The sequence below is a fragment of the Neodiprion fabricii genome, chromosome 6 (genome assembly GCF_021155785.1).
Source record: "Neodiprion fabricii isolate iyNeoFabr1 chromosome 6, iyNeoFabr1.1, whole genome shotgun sequence".
Classification (NCBI taxonomy): Eukaryota; Metazoa; Arthropoda; class Insecta; order Hymenoptera; family Diprionidae; genus Neodiprion; species Neodiprion fabricii.
Genome location: NC_060244.1, coordinates 15,953,923 through 15,969,585, shown reverse-complemented (window position 1 = coordinate 15,969,585; position 15,663 = coordinate 15,953,923). Strand labels below are relative to the sequence as shown.

Below are 15,663 nucleotides of genomic sequence, written 5' to 3'. Positions count from 1 at the left end.
GTTTTTTACGTCTCAAGAGGTCATGGAACCGGAAAGTTATTTTTTTAAACGCAAAATTTTTTATAGATTTGGACTGATTACATGTTCTTATCATAATCAAACTGTGAGGTCGACTGTTTGAAATACGTTTTATTTTTTCATGATATCCAATCTGAGATGTTTAATACCGTCATATCAGTAAATAATGAGGTTCTATATAAACTGACTCTTGCGACATTTAAGTTAGTATTGACGGTTTCCGTTTATTAAAGTTCTCTGGTTATAGGAGTGCATTATTAAGAACGTATTGAATACTGTGAACTTTTTCAAAAATGTATATCAATCCCGTGAATCTCATAAATATTTTGTCGACTTATTTTATGATGATGAATTTGCCCGAAACACCAGTGAATGAGAATGAAATGAAATTAGCAGATACAATTAAAGAGTTTTTAATTGAAAGCATAAACACATACACGAGAATCGAAATTGAAGAAGACGAAAGCTTGGAATTTCAAGAACAATTCAAACACCATGAGCCTGAAAGTATAGAAGACAGTGAATTGGAATGGGATTCAATTTCATCTGACGAGGCAGATGACTCTCAATGTACAAAAAATGAAGATGAGATTTCATTCGATTACAAGAAAAAAGCTGTGGAGTTTTGGAGAAGTGGAAAAACAAAAAATTTAAATATTCGTACAGTTGCATACCGTTTTAAAAAAGTGATTTCTAAAACACAATTGAAGCGTTGGGCTCATCAAATCAATAAAGGAGGGACTTTTGAAGAAAAATTAAATGAGATATCTCAATATACTTTAAATCTCTTCATTGAAGCAACTGAATGTGGCAAGATAGTACACGATATTGATTTGCGACGATGGGCTTTGACAGTACATAAAAATTTCATGAATTCCGATGCACGATTCAAAGCGTCAAAAAAATGGGTGAATAAGTTCAAAAGAGCACATCGCATTACGTCTCGGAAAATTACAAAATTTATTACCCGGCAAACTTTAGAAGACTCAAAAAATCTTAAAAAAACGGCTGAAGAGTTTACAAATAACATTAAATCTGTTATCAACGACCTTGGTCTGGAAAACGTTTACAATTCAGATCAAAGTGGATTTCAATTTGAAATGCATTCTGGTCGCACTCTTGCAAACCAAGGATCAAAAGAAATTGAATGCGTTGTTCAATCTATATCTTCAACAACTCATTCTTATACGATTCAACCAACGATATCCGCCGATGGAAAATTACTTTCACCGTTATATTTTGTATCAAAAGAAATCGGTGGTGACTTTGGCCCACGCGTAGAAAAAACGTTGTTCAAACCCACAAACGTTTTTGTTTCGGCATCGAAATCTGGAAAGTTAACATCAGGTAAGAACTATTTAAATTATACATTCTTGTGGCATATTAAATATTGCGAACCAAATCAAATTAAATATTTCTTTTGTTTTTTCGACAGATCATTTCAAACAGTGGCTAACCGAAATCCAAAAGGGACAACAGGACAAATACAACCATTAGATGTGTTTGGTTTTCGAATATGGAAAAATTTTGTTCGGCATTTGTCAGATATAGTAATTCATTCCGGTAGCGATATAAATCTGCATTTAAGGAATAACATCATCAAACTGCAGTCACTTGTTCACAATCAACTGTCTTCCCCACGTTATATTAATATGCTTAAATATGCATGGTACAAAAGTGGGTACATAGAAAAAACACCCCCTGAGTTCATCAATCCGGTGACGTTTGGTTTTGGAGATAATTCGGAACCGCGATGTCACATTTGCGATGATTTAGCTGTTATAACATGTTCGTGGTGCAAAAAACCTTTGTGTCTCAAACACTTCTTTGAGGAGTATCATTATTTCAATGAATACATTCCATAATACGAAATGAAGAAACTGATAAGTGCATTGTCTGCTTTTTTTCCTGTCATGAGTACTAGATATTTTAATAGCTATATAATATATAAATTAAAGGTTTCTAGTAAATAAAAAAACGACATGCATGTTAAATAAAGTTTTATGTAAAATTAAAAAAAATCATGTGATACTTATTCGCTTGTACTAAAATGGATGCACAAAACTAAACTAGATGTAAAAGATTTATGAGTATTTTACGATTAGGGTGGAACAGCATATGTGAATTTACTAAACGTATATATGTATAAATATAAACATATTCCGTTTGACGGATTTGTCAACCTTGTTAAATTTTCAGGCGAAACAAGAACTTTTTCAGTGATCAAATGACGAAAAATGTATTAAAAACACTTTTTTTTTAAATAAAAAAAAATGAGAAAATTGTTTCCAATTTTCGACTACATATTATTGCAGAGCACTAAAAAATGAACAACTTTGCTATTTAAACTTTTGCCGTATCTATTTTTGTTTCGAAGATATCAGCGAAAAACGAAAAAACCACCGATTTTTGAGAATTAATTAATTCACCCCTTAAATATGCGAGTGGGCCGCTAATTTTTTGTGAGGGTTTATACTTTGGTGTGAACTACAAAATGTAATTTTTTGACCCAGGTTGTGGGGGTACAGTAAGGTGACCTTCCTTGTTAGCACCGTAACTAGAGGTGGGAGAACTTACATGCCCAGGTCGCCCTTCTGCAGGGAATAAAATTTCGCGGGAAACCGGAAAAAAATTAAAACCACCGGCAGCTAAAATAGTACATTGTGTGTTAAGGGAGGAGAACAGCGTGACATTGACGCGAGAGCGATTTTCAGGATGCCGAGAGGATCCGAAGCACCCGAGGCTCGCCGATTTTGTAGTATCATCAAACCAATTGTACGGACTTTTTGGTCAAAAAATAACGAAATAATATGATTTCTCGTCATTGTTAATAACAAGGTGCTTACAATTGAATTTTAGTACTGGAACGGTCTCATCTGGATCACAGAGACGTTCTCGAATCAGATTCAACTTGATCAGCTTCAGTTGCCTTGTGTAACATTCGTTTCGTTATGTTTTTGATACGACACATTTTTGACCTGATTTTAGGTCTCATGAATCCTTAACTCGAAGTTTGAAAGGATTCCTCTACTCCGTGGAAGAGAAAATTTCTGAACACGATTTGCTCACTTCATCGGCACTCCGATCTTCCCTTCCCTTTCAGAGGCGCATTAAATCTACGGAACAGATTTTGATGAAATTTGGTATAGAGGGGTAGGGGTTTTTTTTTGGGTCACCGATCACGAATCCGTCATTGTAATTATTCACACTTTGATTGATTATAACAGTTGCTAAATTAATATTTACGTAAAAAAAAAAAACGATCAACTTATCTTTAATAACTGTCCTGAAGTCTCCAAAGCTCGAAAGTGCAATTGTTATTGTTCTATTTGCAGAAAAATAAGAAATAACCGCATAAAACGGAGCGGCACTCTCCGAGTGTCATTGCCCCGCAAAGGGGGTAAAATTTTGTTGGTAAAAATTCGCCAAGTACAGCTGTTGATATCCTCTAGCTGCGTTCCATGGTGGAAAGTTTTCCCAGAATTCCTTGCGTTTCTATTGGTAAAAAGGTTGAGCGTGGCGCAGGTTTTGCAACGCGTGCGGCGGTTTGAAGCAATTGGCAAATTAGACGTGGCTAAGCCTAATCGTTTCAAGGCGTATAGGTACTATGCAGCCGGTGGAAACTGCAACAGATGGGCCTGTGTGCGCAGTGTTACAGATTTTCATGGGATGCATTGTAGCGTAATCCGATTACACGGCCCATTGAAGTCGCAAGTGTGATCGTCTGAAAAGGCATGGCGGGGGAGAGAACGGGCCGGCCAACACATAATACGGTTGTTAAGCGATGAGAACAAATCAATATTTCACCACGGTGAAGATGCAACGGCTGTGTTCGTGACCCTAACGAAGGGTCCGGTGCGAAAAGAACATACGCGCAGCGAATCGGTGACGTCATTAACTTTTCGTATACTCTGTCCGGTATGCGATAAAAATTGAAATAAAGTATAATTCGTAAAAAATATCTCCAAGTACAACTGCGTATGTATGCGATTTTCAAAATATTCACAACTTCCATGCTTACGGATGATTACGCGCAATAATTATCGCACCGGAAATATTGCGGTCGAAATAATTTGTGACCAGAGGAAAAATTTTTATTGCGATGATAGAGTTTTTGTTCTACTAAAAACGACCGAAGTCATATTAGTGCGAGAAATCAGAAACTTATTCAGACTAATTACTTCACCGATTAACGAAGGTCTCACAATATCGTTACATAATCCAGGTATTGTGGTATCAGTGCGGGGTGCAATTAGACTATACGTTCTAACAGTCGAATAAGCCCGCCTAAATCGCAATAAGATTTTAATGTATGTAGATGTAAAGGCTTGACCGTCGTAGCCTATAAATTTCGTCCTCACCGTTTCTCGCTCTCACTCTCTCGACGGCAACCAAACGAATAACATGGGTCAACACATAAATAGATATACTTATAAAAATGGTGTGAACTTGTGAAAGAAAAACTAATTGTGTATTTGAAAATTCACTAAACTTTAGAGTTGAATATTCACTTAAATTACACGTAAAGAGAAAAAAAGGAAAAACGTATATCTTTAAAGGAACATACGGAAATACAACACAGCGCGTTCGAATAAATTAACGGACGAAACTGGACAAACACGAGGATAAAATCAGACGTGGATTGCTGTCGATAAGTTTAGCATACATCTTAGGGTGCTTTTTTTTTGGACTGTTTTTTTTTTTCGGTCCCATCGTGAAATTTTGTTGGAAATACAACAAAAAAAATTCCCTGAAAGATTGAGCCCTTAATATTAAGTGCTCGCCCAAGGCATGTAAAGATTTCCCGCTTAAAATACACGTAAACTTTAATTTTTTTCTTTAAAACATCTGCAGTTCAGAGGCATTCTATCGTGTAGTCTAGGACGTCAGTAGGTTTTCTTCGGAATGAAATGCTCTACAAAAGTGCTCATTGCGGCGAAGTCGTAACTCACACCGGCGAAGTCGTACGGGCCACCCAAACCCAATTTTTTCATGAAATTCTTGTCTTTTTGCCCGTATCTCGTAAATAACAAGAGCTACAAAAAAAATATTCAACAAATTTGTCGGAAATTTAATTTCCTACAAAAAAGTTCCAGAAAACCAAATTGCTAACATCGATATTTATTGAGATATTGGGCTTTTAAGGTGAGGAAGTATGGAATTTTCATGAATTATTGAGTCAAATTGTCGAATTATTGATTGTCGAATATTTTTTTTTTTTTTTTGTAGCTCTTGTAATTGTAATTGTAATGACAAGAGCCACAAAACAAAAAAATATTCGACAATCAATAATTCGACAATTGAACTCAATAATTCATGAAAATTCCATACTTCCTCACCTTAAAAGCCCAATATCTCAATAAATATCGATGTTAGCAATTTGGTTTTCCGGAACTTTTTTGTAGGAAATTAAATTTCCTACAAATTTGTTGAATATTTTTTTTTGTAGCTCCTGTTATTTACGAGATACGGGCAAAAAGACAAGAATTTCATGAAAAAATTGGGTTTGGGTGGCCCGTACGACTTCGCCGGTGTGAGTTACGACTTCGCCGCAATGAGCACTTTTGTAGAGCATTTCATTCCGAAGAAAACCTACTGACGTCCTAGACTACACCATAGAATGCCTCTGAACTGTAGATGTTTTAAAGAAAAAAATTAAAGTTTACGTGTATTTTAAGCGGGAAATCTTTACATGCCTTGGGCGAGCACTTAATATTAATATTAAGGGCTCAATCTTTCAGGGAATTTTTTTTGTTGTATTTCCAACAAAATTTCACGATGGGACCGAAAAAAAAAAAAATAGTCCAAAAAAAAAGCACCCTAATACATCTATTTATATTCCTTTTACCCATATTCTATCATTTTTATACAAATAACGAAAATTTTATTATATACACCAAATTATTTATTCTTTTAATTTATTTATTCTATTGTGATGGAAAATGGGCATTTCGTTACAACGTTCGTGCAGCTGCATCCGGGTATCAGTCGCTGAAACCGCATGATACGATAGAACGTCAAGTTTTGATTCTGAAGAACTTGCGCGGCGAGGAATCGTGCTGGAGTGCTGATAAAAAATTGAAATATGAGGTCTCAGAATTAGGCTCTCGTGGGTTATAACGGGAATAGAAAGTGAATCGAAGACCTTCCATTCGGCCAGTTCTAAGTTGAACTTCTCCAGTGTCACATGTGTGTTGCAAATCAAATGTCAAGCTAACGTTCGTTGCTCTTTCGATTTTGAAAAACTTTAAGTGGAAAATATAAAAGTGAATTGGATCCTGTAATATGAATGCAATTCCTGCAGGAGTGTTTTGTGTCTTGTTTCACTTATTCGTACTAATTAAATTTCGAGATTTTTTCACGCGCGAGTGGCGGATTACAGGAAACTATAACATATAAAATTGTACTAAACAAAATTATACCACACAAAACTACACTTCTCGCAAAAATTAAGGGAACAACAAAATTTTCGAAATTTTTTGGAGATTTTCAATAGGTTGTATTTCAGTGAAAAATGGTCGTACAAGAAATAAAAAAACAAAGATTTTAAAGCTTGAAGACTCTAGTTTTTGAATTTTTTGGTTAAAAATTTTTCGAAGCACTATTAGCCATGCAATCCTTGGATAAAGCACGAAGAAAAAATTTTCAAAATTTTTTACATTTTTTTTTTCGCTCTACGGGCATGGAAAAATTTTTCCGAGCTAAACCAATGCATAGGTCGCATAGCCTGTTAATTCAGCTTCAAGATGCTTTTTTGTAAACCTCGATACGACCATTTGTCTTCGAGATATCGAATTTTGAATGCCAAAGGATCCTTTTTCACTCAACTGCCGATATCTCTGGAACTGCTGGTCGCACAGCGAGCCGAAGGGCAGTTTCTTTTTCTGCAGAAAATTTCCTACAAAAATCTGTCATGGTTGATGTCAAAAAAATTTTTTTCCACCTGTAGCGTTAACGTGAAAAAAGAGCAAAAAAATGCCATTTTGCCTTTTTTTGGATAATCGACTGTATCTTCGTCAATATTGGGGGAAGAGCTCGGGTTAGAAGAAAATTTTACAGCCTAATGTACCCCAAAGGTCCCCCGAAATCGGTAGATCGATCGGTTCAGCGGTTTTCCTGGACCGATTGATTGAAATTTTGACAAAATTAAGAGAACAAGATTCCTTAAGAAACAAAAACCTTGTTCCCTTGATTTTTTTAAAATTTCAATCAATCGGTCCAGGAAAACCGCTGAACCGATCGATCTACCGATTTAGAGGGACCTTTGGGGTACATTAGGCTGTAAAATTTTCTTCTAACCTGAGCTCTTCCCCCAATATTGACGAAGATACAGTCGATTATCCAAAAAAAGGCAAAATGGCATTTTTTTGCTCTTTTTTCACGTTAACGCTACAGGTGGAAAAAAAAAGAAACTGCCCTTCGGCTCGCTGTGCAACCAGTAGTTCCAGAGATATCGGCAGTTGAGTGAAAAAGGATCCTTTGGCATTCAACATTCGATATCTCGAAGACAAATGGTCGTATCGAGGTTTAAAAAAAAGCATCTTGAAGCTGAATAAACAGGCTATGCGACCTATGCATTGGTTTAGCTCGGAAAAATTTTTCCATGCCCGTAGAGCGAACAAAAAAATGTAAAAAATTTTGAAAATTTTTTCTTCGTGCTTTATCCAAGGATTGCACGGCTAATAGTGCTTCGAAAAATTTTTAACCAAAAAATTCAAAAACTAGAGTCTTCAAGCTTCAAAATCTTTGTTTTTTTATTTCTTGTACGACCATTTTTCACTGAAATACAGCCTATTGAAAATCTCCAAAAAATTTCGAAAATTTTGTTGTTCCCTTAATTTTTGCGAGAAGTGTATACTACACAAAATTATTCTGCACGGAATTATTCATTACAAAATTATTTTACACGAAATTATACTACTGAAAACTATATCATAAAAAATCATCAATTTTACGTACGCATGGAATTGGTCGGTGATGCTACCGAAAAATCAGTTTTATCATGGGTTACTTACACCGTATTGATTCAACCTGAAGTTTCTTTGACTTTTGTGGCGGACACCCACATAAGCGAAAATTGAAAATTGAAAAATGTTATTAATTATTTTTTCCCTGAAGCAGAATAATTAGTTTCGGAGAACCGCTCATTTATTACACATTTTATTAAGCCATCTCATTGTCAGTTATTTTACAGAATAACTAATTGTTGTAATCGTGCTAATTCAACAGAATTTAATTCGTCCAGTAATAAGTCGAAACGGTTAAAAACCGATTCAGGACTTCACGAGGTATCTAATACCGCACGGTCTTTTTCAAGGCACCGAGCAGCAGTAGAACCGGAAGCTGAAAGAACATTATCACGAGTTTAAGAGAGGAGCCTATCGAAACTAAAAACTTTTATATTTTTCCTGAATTTGAAATTCCGTTTTGATTATCTGAATTTACGCGAGAAGCCTAATAAAATAATTGGTTGAACTTGAAGTTTCGTTCAAAATTATAAAAGTTACGAGTTGAAATATAGCACGAAAATACCAAACTTCGAAACTTTCCTTGCGTATTAAGAATGCTCGGATCATATTCATATTCGCACGTCTCACTTAGGGCACTGAGCCGATGAAACCCTAGTATGGAATTCACGATCAAAGCACTAGTTTCTTAGAAACCGTAGTTCGAAATTGACATCTCAAATTTTGAGCATTTTCAACGTTACCAATAACTGGAATCATATGTTCCTTTGGCACTATAAAGAAATCGATACTAACGTTAGTATAAAACATATGTGCGCAGGTTTATGCCAAATTAGAACTTAATCGGAGCAAAATACATGCACCGGGAGCGTTTCGAAGAACAAAAAATATAGGTTTCATATTTTTACATAAACAAGAATTACCATTTCCCAGACTGTCTAGTCCAAGTAGAAAAGGATGACGAATAATCATATTTGGAAGTCTGCGCCTTTACAGATTAATGTTGCTTCTTCTCAAGTGTTGCCTAGAGAGAATCTTCTCCCGGCATCATTTCGAAACTCGCATCGCATAAAACATAAATTGACAATAATGAGTACCTAAGCAAAATAATATTTAGTTCTAAGTCAATATCAAATTATTCATAGTAATAGGATACATAAATTAGTAAATAATTTGAAATATTCAGTTGGCCCTAGTCAACACAGTTAGCAATACTCACTAAATTTTCAACCGCCTGATCGAACGGCTGCCAGATACTAGAATAAACTAAAATATATCATAATTTTCATTAGTCTCGCTTGTCTCCGATGACACCGTCGAAGCAAAAGTTTCGAGCATTCTTTCGTTTGTTGTAGCTTTCGCAGTGATGGATGATGAGAAGTTGATGGCGATGGCAGCGATGCACAATCAACATGCATCCCAAATGGGCCGAGATGTGGTGCACCAATTGGAATCAGTGGAAGAAATTGTTCAGGTTCTTTGTCCTGTTCTCCCGTCGGTTTTCAATCGCTCTTTTAACAATCTCGATTCCTGCAGTTCGACTTATTTTCCGTTTACGTCATCGTGAACTCGTAGAATGCATAGTCGAGTTGCGTTTTGCATTGTTTTTTTTCGTTGTAAGCAATGTATACAGATCAAAAAATGGAAAGAAGCTTACACTTGCTGTCGGCTGTCATTTACGCTTCGGTTCGTAGTAAACTAAACTCACATCTAGAAACAAACAAAACGCGCTTTGCGCACGGATCTGAAGCCGTGATAAGACAGAGAGAACAGTAACTGCAGGCATTCCCTCTCACTCTGATCGGTGAATTGTCGGGGGAAACACATAGGCTTATAAAAGTGTACCTCTCCGCTTGTTTCACCGCTTTCGAAGAAAAAGAAGAATGTTGGTGAACTGCTTCGTAAGTTTACAAAAGTAGTATTTCTCGATCAACGATTTATGAGTTGAATAATATTCATAATAAATCAATAAAAGCATACAATTTATCATTTTTTGGAAGAATCGGCTGAAAATTAGTGGTACTATTTTTCCCAACTCAAATTACATAATAGAATTCGATTATTATATAAGAAAAATAAAAAATATAATTTCAATGCATAGAAACTTGCAAAAGAGCTGTCGAAGTCATTGAAAATGGTCCGCTGGTTAAAAACTGTGATCCATCAGGTGGCGTTGGGTTCCAAGATAATTTTTATGACTTTCACTCATAGTTGAAGCTGAGATCACCAAAACAAAATACAATGCGATTCGAGCATCGGGAAGGAATAATAATTGCAGATTGTACCCAAAATACGAAACCGTTTGGAAGGTGAAAAAATTGTATAGTCCACATAGGTTGAATGAAACTGTCATCAAGAAGACTGTAGAATAGTTATTTTCGTGGCAAGTGCGTATAAAATAGAGATTTCTTGACGAGTGGAAACTCACGTAAGTCAAGAAGTCCGTACATGCACACATGCCACAATTCGTATTTTCCTGTTGTCTATTTACTGTCGAAAACGAGAATATTGTTAAGTTCTTATAAGCACTAGTGCTAGTTAAAACTTGACATTCAAGCACTAGCGCTTGTAAAAGTTGCTGTTAAGCACTAGTGCTCATAAAAACTACAAAGTAGTCGAGTTGTTTACGATGGAGCCCATAAATCAATTTGCAGGCTTCATTAGAGCATACGTGTAATCGTCTACTGCTAACTCAAGGCGAAAAATACAGAAGCAACTGTGAATCAAGTGAAACGCATCGATGTCACCGAGGAGTAGATTGCGTCGATCATCCCTCTCGAGATTGTGGTGGACGGAAAACAAATTAAAGTGAATTAAAAAATGCTGCACATTGAGATGGATCAAGTATGTGATTCAGTGTAGCCTGCAGTGCTACAGTGTGACTTGTTTCCATCAACATCTCAGGCGTTTAATAACATCGAGATGGTCTTGCAAAAGAAGGGAATGGTTTAGGATGACGACATTGCATGCCTGAATCCACTTTACTGAATGCTTGTCACATCTGTTGTAAACACCCAGCCTAAAGAAGTCGCTAGTATACGATGAGAATGCGGAAAAAATTGTAGCAAAACGGAAAGAACTGATCACGAAGGGTCGAAAGCAAAATTGGGGCTGATTGCCGATCGCCTTTAACTAGGTTCCGGAATTGTAAATGATCAGGATACAACTCGATGTGTTTTATCTAATAGTTCGAAAGAGGTTGCGTTAATAAAGGGTCTGGACATGAATATCACAAAAAAGTTCCATACGATTGTCTACGCACTTTCAAGCAGACGTTAATTTAATTCATATAAGTTTCATGAATATGCCCTGGAAACGGCAAAGATGTTCGTAGCTTTACGTCCGTGGTATGGCATGCCGACTACAGTACACAACTTGCTGATCCATACCAGCCGAACAATTATCCGAGAAAGCTCGCCAAGTCCGAGATAATGAGGTTGGCAAATGTCACCAGGTACCTTCGATGTAGTGTTTCCGGAAGAAGGTCATGGTTTGCGTATTGAACTGGCTCATGGTGCGTCAGATCCACACATTTTTAGTCTGTGCTAATTGACGCACAAGGTATTAAAGTTGTTAACAGAAAATGTAAAACTTCTTTTGAATTTTATTGTGATGTCGGGACAAGAATAGAGTTTGTAATAACAAATCTAATTTATTATTAGCAGTGCATGCCATAAAATATAACATACGGTTTGACGAAAAATAAGAGAAAAATTTTTCAACTCGGATCATGATTTCGGTAGAGCATCTCAATTAGAATAACGCACTCAAATATGAGCTCTCAATATTAATATTTAGAGGTGCCTATTTTATTTTTTCCATTTTCCATTTAAATAACTCGTAAAAAAAACGCAAAAATTTTGAATTTTTTTTCTCATCTACGGCCTACTTTATGAACTATCTAAATACAGACTATTATAGAATTTTCCTAACTCTAACCGATTAAGCGATATTCGCCTATAAACATCGACTCATCGCGAATATCTCTTGATCATTGTTTGAGAAAATGACTTTGTTTGAATTGTGAAAATTGCAGAGTGTTAGTTTATGCCAGAGTAAGGGTCATGGCATAAGAAATAAAGATTCGCGTTGACTGGCAGGATCGAATTTGCATGAAATGACCCGTATTTAAATGAAAATTAATGAATAACTTAATAAAGTAAACGTGTAACATACATGTAAGTAAATGGACGTTTTTGCCATATGCTGGTTACATAATTAGCAAATCAGAATCTCCCTGTATGTTCATTTTCAACTGAATCAGAAGAATCTTGAAGGGATCATTCGCCCATCTAAATCCAGTATGTGACGCCCTCAAAAAAATGTGCACACCGAAACGATGTAAATAATGATCGGTCTTAAGAATATTCACATGGGTTGATAAAAATTGAACGACATCGTGAAGCTTTTGCTAGTTTTTTAATTATAACTTGCAAGGCAACGCCACGCATGTAATATGGTGATAAAAATTAGATATTCTAATGAAGTGCGGACATTGCCGCAATGAATTGCTTGTGTGTACAACCGGTCAGGAATGTGCACAATATTGGTTAGGGGCTGTAGAGCTATTTTCACGAGCGTGCAAGAAAACATAGTTCGTTTAGGCAGGCCGATGTTTATAATATCGTCAAGTGTTCAACGTCAGCGATGTTGGTTGACTCCGCTTTGCTCCGCACAATGACGGACAAGGGGACACCAGCTCCAGAAGAAGCAATAAAGAGAAACGGTAGTTTCTCGCGCCAAGTTCATTAAAGTTTATTTTTATAATAATTCAGCGCACGAGTCAATGCACTCTCTTTTACTCCTAAGAAAAATCTTTGGCCTACACGGCGAAATTTTATCACATATTCCCCTCTTTCACGATCATTCGCTACATTTGACAATTTTATTTAAAACATCGTTTTGAAGAGTTATCACTTAAGCTCTATATCAATGCAATTGGTGAACGGAGAGCTGAAATATACCTACAGTTGTGATATTTCCAACATCGTGAAAATCGTCAGTTTGATCAAGAATTTTCCACTACTTTAAAACTAGTATATATAGGTGTATATATGATATACGCTTGATGCTTATAGATATAGAATCAGTGATAAATGCGGTTATCTATCTCGGTGTATTTGACGCGTGGTATAAGCTATTTTTATAAGAAAAAATGACACAGAAAGTCGCTCGACTCATGATTTTTAATTATCGTACAGGGTTGTCAGCAGTTGGTCTCGGAGCGAATCAAAATCCCTCTACAAAAGAAGGTGGCCAATCCCATGCGCCAGGTATGAGCGACCGGCTGCAGCCACTCGTAATTAAAAATCGACAACAATCCAAGGCTCGACACACAGATGCATCGACCATGTTGTTTACACACAATCCGAATTCTTCTTAATATAATTAGTGTTTTTGCGAAATTATGAGTGACATTGGTTTCCACATAGCAACCTCAAACAACTTGCCGGAAATTGATGTGAGTATGGTCGCAGAGTTTTTCCGTAAAAACGAAAATTTTGCCGGCGCTGAAACACGTGGAGAAAAGCCGGCGGTTGAGTCATGTTTTATATCGTTAATACATGTTAGTATATCATGTTGGTCGAAAATCATGAGATTTTATCGATAAATCGTAGCTTCTCTTGCTTTATACCCAGGAGAGTATACAGAAATTATTGATTTATTATTATCGATGACCATCTACATTATCCACTTATAGGGGGCGCATGCCGGACCGCTAAAAAAATTTTGTTGAAATAAGTTGTTTTTTTTAAATGTACTAGGGGTTTCGCCCCTGCGCGCTTCGCGCGCCAACCCCATCTCGGCGCTGCGCGCCTCACTATTTCCTTACGCATTGTCTAGTAGACAGGCGAATTCCTTCATGTTGATTTGATGACACGTCTGCACTTGCTGTCCACTTCAATTCCTTCTGTGCTTACTTTTCTTTTTTTCGTCAATCTAAGCTTCCATTCGTTGGTTGAAAATTGGTGTTCCTTCTCTATTGATATCGATCTATCTCCTTGACTTGCTGAATTATTTTTGCTACCGCTCTGCCGCTTATTCTCTAAAATCACCTTCTTTATATTATTTTTTTCTCTATATTTGCGTTGCTGTTCACTCCGCAAAACACCTCTTTCTATTGTGGTTAACATAGATCCTGGTCGTCCTCTTACCTGGTTATACGAATATTTGATGGATATTATTCTATGGCTTATTTGGTTCTTCGCACTTACAATTTTATTTTCCTCTTTCTTTTGTGATACTTCCGACCATCCACCATCTTCATCGCCTTGTCTGCTGCTTGAAACTTCTCCTTTCTCCATTGTCATCGTAAATCCTGGCTGTCCTTTTGACTGTTTGGTGATATATTTAGATTTACTATTATTTGATTGTTACTTTTCATACTTATTACTCACTATCTGAATTTTATTTTGGTTCTGCAAGACATCAAAGTGTCCACTGTCTCCGTCGCCGGTGAAGAGTAGCGAGAATTGTGTTTCATTTTGTGATTCGATCCGGTGTGGATGAAATTGTTCTTCGCGATACACGATTAACCCTTTCGGCCCGATCGGTGACTGTAGTCACCCAACGCCCGACGCTCGCTCTGTCCGAGCGGTGACTATAGTCACCCAACGCCTGACGCTCGCTCTGTACGAGCGGTCACCATGGTAACCCAACATTTGACGCTCGTTATGTACGAACGGTGACCATGGTAACCCAACATTATGTTATAATTTTTTAAGCATTTTTTTTACGAGCGACTGCACTCGCTCTGCGTAAGATAGCGTGGTATTGTGCGTCTGACGGCGGTTTGCAGTTGTTCCGCAAGTACGGACGCTTGCCGCGACTGCTCGGTCAGCGGGGACGGCGCGACGTAGAATGCGTCCGTACCGAAAGGGTTAAACGTATCTTAAAAATGTCCGCAGCTGCAGCTAATTCTGCTTCTCCCCCGTATATTCCATTTTTATTCATATGTGATTTGTAATCACCAGGTGATCTAATCACAGCACCGTTTGACTCATTACCTGTAATAAAACCCGCAAATGTAGACCAATTATCCACTATATTTGAAACGATACTCAGTCTCACCTCTGCGTGTCGATCTTGAGTGCCGTATACACAATACGCCAATGCGCGAAAAAGACAATTCCCGTCGGGAATCATCTTGATAATTTTCATTTGCATGGTCATTTTTTGCGCGTCAGAAACAGATGCCTATGAAGATATTTGTCATAAACAGCCGATGACAGCTGTCAAAGGGTTTGCTAGATGCTTTTTGTTTTGTTTTCGGGGTCTCACCCCACCGCCAACTTCATGCGTATACTATTGTTATTATAATATTTTTTATACTATTGTTATTATAATCTTTTTCTACCTGTTCATTTGTTTGAAACTGTTTTATCAGATAGAGAGATTAAATTAAAGAATGAACATTCTTATGGTGCAATCCAATTTTTTTTATCGATTTTTTAAAAATTATATATTAGATGAAGGCCATTTACTCCGAAATATAAATTTTTTTTATCATACATACTAATAAATAATCAATGATTTATTCAATATGCTTAAAATTGAAGGATGCAGTTGATTGAAAAAAAAATTTTCTGGTGAAATTTTTGTAGGGGGTCCCTTGTACCCCCGTAATTTTATTTTATTTCTTTTCCAAATTATGGCGAAATAATTATGAATTTGCTCG

General features: G+C 36.6%; 1 protein-coding gene across 1 annotated transcript; it reads left to right on the top strand.

Moving 5' to 3' along the window:
* The first annotated feature begins 251 nt into the window (after positions 1 to 251).
* LOC124185546 lies at positions 252 to 1,515 on the top strand. The gene is made up of 2 exons (XM_046576422.1): positions 252 to 1,365; positions 1,454 to 1,515. Exons 1-2 carry the CDS (start codon positions 312 to 314, stop codon positions 1,513 to 1,515), a joined length of 1,116 nt encoding a protein of 371 aa, XP_046432378.1. The 5' UTR covers positions 252 to 311.
* Positions 1,516 to 15,663: the final 14,148 nt, after the last annotated feature.